The 3,613-nt window shown below is 40.2% G+C and overlaps 1 protein-coding gene across 1 annotated transcript; it reads left to right on the top strand.

Moving 5' to 3' along the window:
- Positions 1-200: 200 nt before the first annotated feature.
- LOC111917128 (uncharacterized) lies at positions 201-1,024 on the top strand. The gene has a single exon (XM_023912787.3). It carries the CDS (start codon positions 216-218, stop codon positions 882-884), a length of 669 nt encoding a protein of 222 aa, XP_023768555.1. The 5' UTR covers positions 201-215; the 3' UTR covers positions 885-1,024.
- Positions 1,025-3,613: the final 2,589 nt, after the last annotated feature.

The following is a 3,613-nucleotide window of genomic DNA, read 5'->3' as shown; positions in this document are numbered from 1 at the left end:
CCATTTGTTCCTGAATATTCAACACATATCAAAGAAATAATTAAAAAGACATTGAGGAGACGAATAGGTCCAAGTCGGTCACAATTAAATTTTTATTGTTGGCTGCGCCGTGTAGACTCGGTCACTGTCCCACCATAAGCCTCATGGTTCACCACCTGCCACCTCTATTACCTATATAAGCCCAACCCCGTAAACAACCCAACCATATCTACAAAATGGCTAACAATATCTCCTTCTTTCTCTCATCCCTTGTAATCTTAGCAGCCATGCAACCTACCGCAGCCGTCGACTACACCCTCACCAACTCAGCAGCAGCCACCCCCGGCGGTGTTAAGTTTAATAACGATATAGGGGCGGAATACACCATTCAAACTCTTCGCTCCGCCACAAGTTTCATATGGACCACGTTCAACCAAAACACAGATGCTGACAGAAAGAATATTGCTCGTGTAAGCGTGTTCATTGACGACATGGATGGTGTTGCATATACTTCCAACGATGAGATCCATGTTAGCGCAAATTACATCCAGGGGTATTCCGGTGATGTCAAGACTGAGATTACCGGAGTACTTTATCACGAGATGACACACGTATGGCAATGGAATGGCAACGGTGAAGCTCCAGGAGGATTGATAGAGGGGATTGCGGATTACGTAAGGCTGAAGGCCGGGTATGCACCTAGCCACTGGGTTCAGCCCGGACAAGGTGACAGATGGGACCAAGGGTACGATGTGACAGCTCGGTTCCTAGACTATTGTAATGGTCTTAGAGATGGGTTCGTGGCTGAACTTAACAACAAGATGAGGAATGGCTATAACCATGGTTATTTCGTCGACTTGCTAGGGAAGACGGTTGATCAACTGTGGGCGGAATACAAAGCTTAATTAAGGGTGCCAGCATTGAACATCATTATAAATTAATTACCAAAAGTCTATCGCTCTATGCATTGTAATTAAACGATTGCATGGTAAAACTATCAGATGCATACAAAGTTAAATAAAAATAAACAAGTTATTATTCCTTACATATGTGTAAATCAAAATTTAATATGAGCGTCTTTAAACAAACGATTGACTTATTCCATATGTCATAAACGGCTTGACTTTAAGTTTATTTTGGAAGCTTAACGCACAAAATGTAATATACAAAATTGTGTATTGTTATTATTAAAACTGAATAAAATTGAGTGTTGAGTTCTAACAGATAGTTTTTACCAGAAATAAAGTAAACTATGTTTAGAATCACTCATAAAATATTGGAAGTCTTATGAGATTCCAATTAATAGCTAAATAATGAAAATTTAGCGAAAATATAAAACTTGAAATAAGTAAAATTTTATTATTGAAAGTTGTAGATAATCTTGTTAGAAACATTTAGGCGAAAACCTCGTCGAAATCCGAGTTATAACGAAGAAGTTATGACTAATCGAATATTCGCGACAAAACCGGCACAGCGCCGAATGACATAAAAAGTGAGTTTTTGATAAACTACTTTTTAGCCTTAGTAATCTAAATGAAAGTTTTAGTATTCATTAAACTGAGAAGTTCGATAAAAAGAACGCCAAAATCTGACTTCGTATGAGCAAGTTATGATTTTTCGAAATTTCAGTTTAGCGGTAGACAGCTAAAAACTCGAATTTTAGATCGAGTGATTTTTAGCCGACACAACCTAAACGAGAATTGAAGGTCTCGTCATTTGTAGTACAACGGTAAAAATTCTGACGAAAACGGATGTCGGATGAAGAAGTTATGAATTTTTAACAGATTTTCCTGTCCCGGTCTGTTAAAAATAATAATATTAAAAATAAAGTCAAAATTAGCCGACGAAGTCTAAATGAAAGTTGTAGAGCGTAATTTTAGCTACGCGTTCATATAAAGAACGTCAAAAAAGGAGCTCATATGCGAAAGTTATGGATTTTAGAAGTTTGGGTGCAATTTTCGAGAAATTCGCATGGATAAGGTGAGGCCACGTCACCTCGCACGAAGTTGCTGCCTCACTGAGGTCGTGGCCCAATTTGAGAAGCAACGCGTGTCGGATTGTGATAGGACCGAAGGGAGGTCCAACCGAAGCCTTCGGAGTGTCACATACGTGGCGTGTCCGAGGTGAGCCACGTCTCGCCTACTAGCCTCGCATTCGAGCCACGCTGTCCCTCGCTGCTGATGCCACCGAGCTGCTTCGTTGCTTCCTGTCCGAGCCTCACATGCGTGCCAGCTCCCCTCCTCTCGCTTCGTAGCCTTCGCTCCAGCAGCCGCGTGTCCCTTCTGCCAGCGCACCTCCGAACCTCGGCCCTATAAATAGAGACCTGCGAACCCTCCCGGCTAAAATTAGAATTTTGCCATTTTCACCCCTAAATCTATATTTTCACTATTTTGACTTTTCCCAAAGCCCCAGTATCAACTTTAGCACCCGAAAACACGTCCCGAGACCCCCGAGAAGCCCAGAAATTTTATCTTTTCGGTTTTGAAGCCCTACCTTCGCAGAGCCCAGTTTTCAATTAAGCTCCCGATTTTCAACATATAAAGTCATATTTAAAGCCGAAGTGATGTCCAAATTACTATTTTAACCCCCAGTTAATTTAAGGTGAGTTCAATATATAGGAACAATTGTATGTTATGTGTTATATGCGCTATGTGCTTTTCAGTGTTATTATTCTGAGTTATTTTCCCGTGTTATTTTTATTCGCTATTTTTAATAGCAAAGTTATACCTTTGACCATGTGATCAGTGAAAGGACTTAGATTCATGGTGGTACTGGTATGTAGCCTCCGGCCATGTAGAACATGTCTCGTAAGAGAATGACTTCTATTCTATGGCATTGGAAAAAGGTTAGAAATGAATGGTATGTAGCCTCTGACCATGTAGAGAATGACTCCGTAAGAGAATGAACTCTATTCTATGGTATTGGCAAATGGTTAGACAGGGCTATAAGCCTGAAATCTACGAAAATGTTAATCAGAAATTATATGTCTTCTGTGCCATTTGGGCCAAAGCTTTATTGATGCATATCAAGAATTGAAAAGTATATCTTTGAATAAAGTCTTTGATTGATAAGAACGCTTGTCACATGATCTCACATATGTCTTGTTCCCTTTGCTTCTGTCATATTGGTATATATAAGGCATAAGATTATATTGTATCTATTTATTGAATTCACTAAGCGTTATCTGTAACGACCAAAAAATACAACCAATTTTTAATTTTTTCAAAAACAGCTCGATTCCATTAAATCTTTACAAAAAGGTTTCCAATACAAAACATTTAACGTATTCCTAGAATCACATTACTACAAAATCATGAGGAGCGGTACGATCACGCCTTCGCCTTGCCACGATCTCCTGAAGAACCTGAAAAACATAAAACCACAACTGTAATCCCAAAAGCTTAATGAGATATCCCCAAAATACCAACCACATATACCATACACGCATAACATGCCATAACATATCCGATCACAGAACAGCCATGCACTTCGGGTCTACTGTGTAACTGATCCGCCGCACCGGCCTACAGTCCACCTGGTCCATCCTCTAAGTCTAGCCATAAACCTCGAGTCTACAGTGTGATTGGTCCGCCCGCACCGGGCCTTCAATCCACCTGGTCCACTCTCTGAGTCT

The sequence above is a fragment of the Lactuca sativa genome, chromosome 9, assembly GCF_002870075.4.
Source record: "Lactuca sativa cultivar Salinas chromosome 9, Lsat_Salinas_v11, whole genome shotgun sequence".
In the NCBI taxonomy this organism is placed as follows: domain Eukaryota; kingdom Viridiplantae; phylum Streptophyta; class Magnoliopsida; order Asterales; family Asteraceae; genus Lactuca; species Lactuca sativa.
The sequence above is the reverse complement of the archived record's forward strand: the minus strand, read 5'-3'. Positions and strand labels throughout refer to the sequence as shown.

Bases quoted from the DNA above. Each gene is read 5' to 3' on its own strand.
- LOC111917128 (XM_023912787.3), top strand. From the start codon at position 216: ATGGCTAACAATATCTCCTTCTTTCTCTCATCCCTTGTAATCTTAGCA.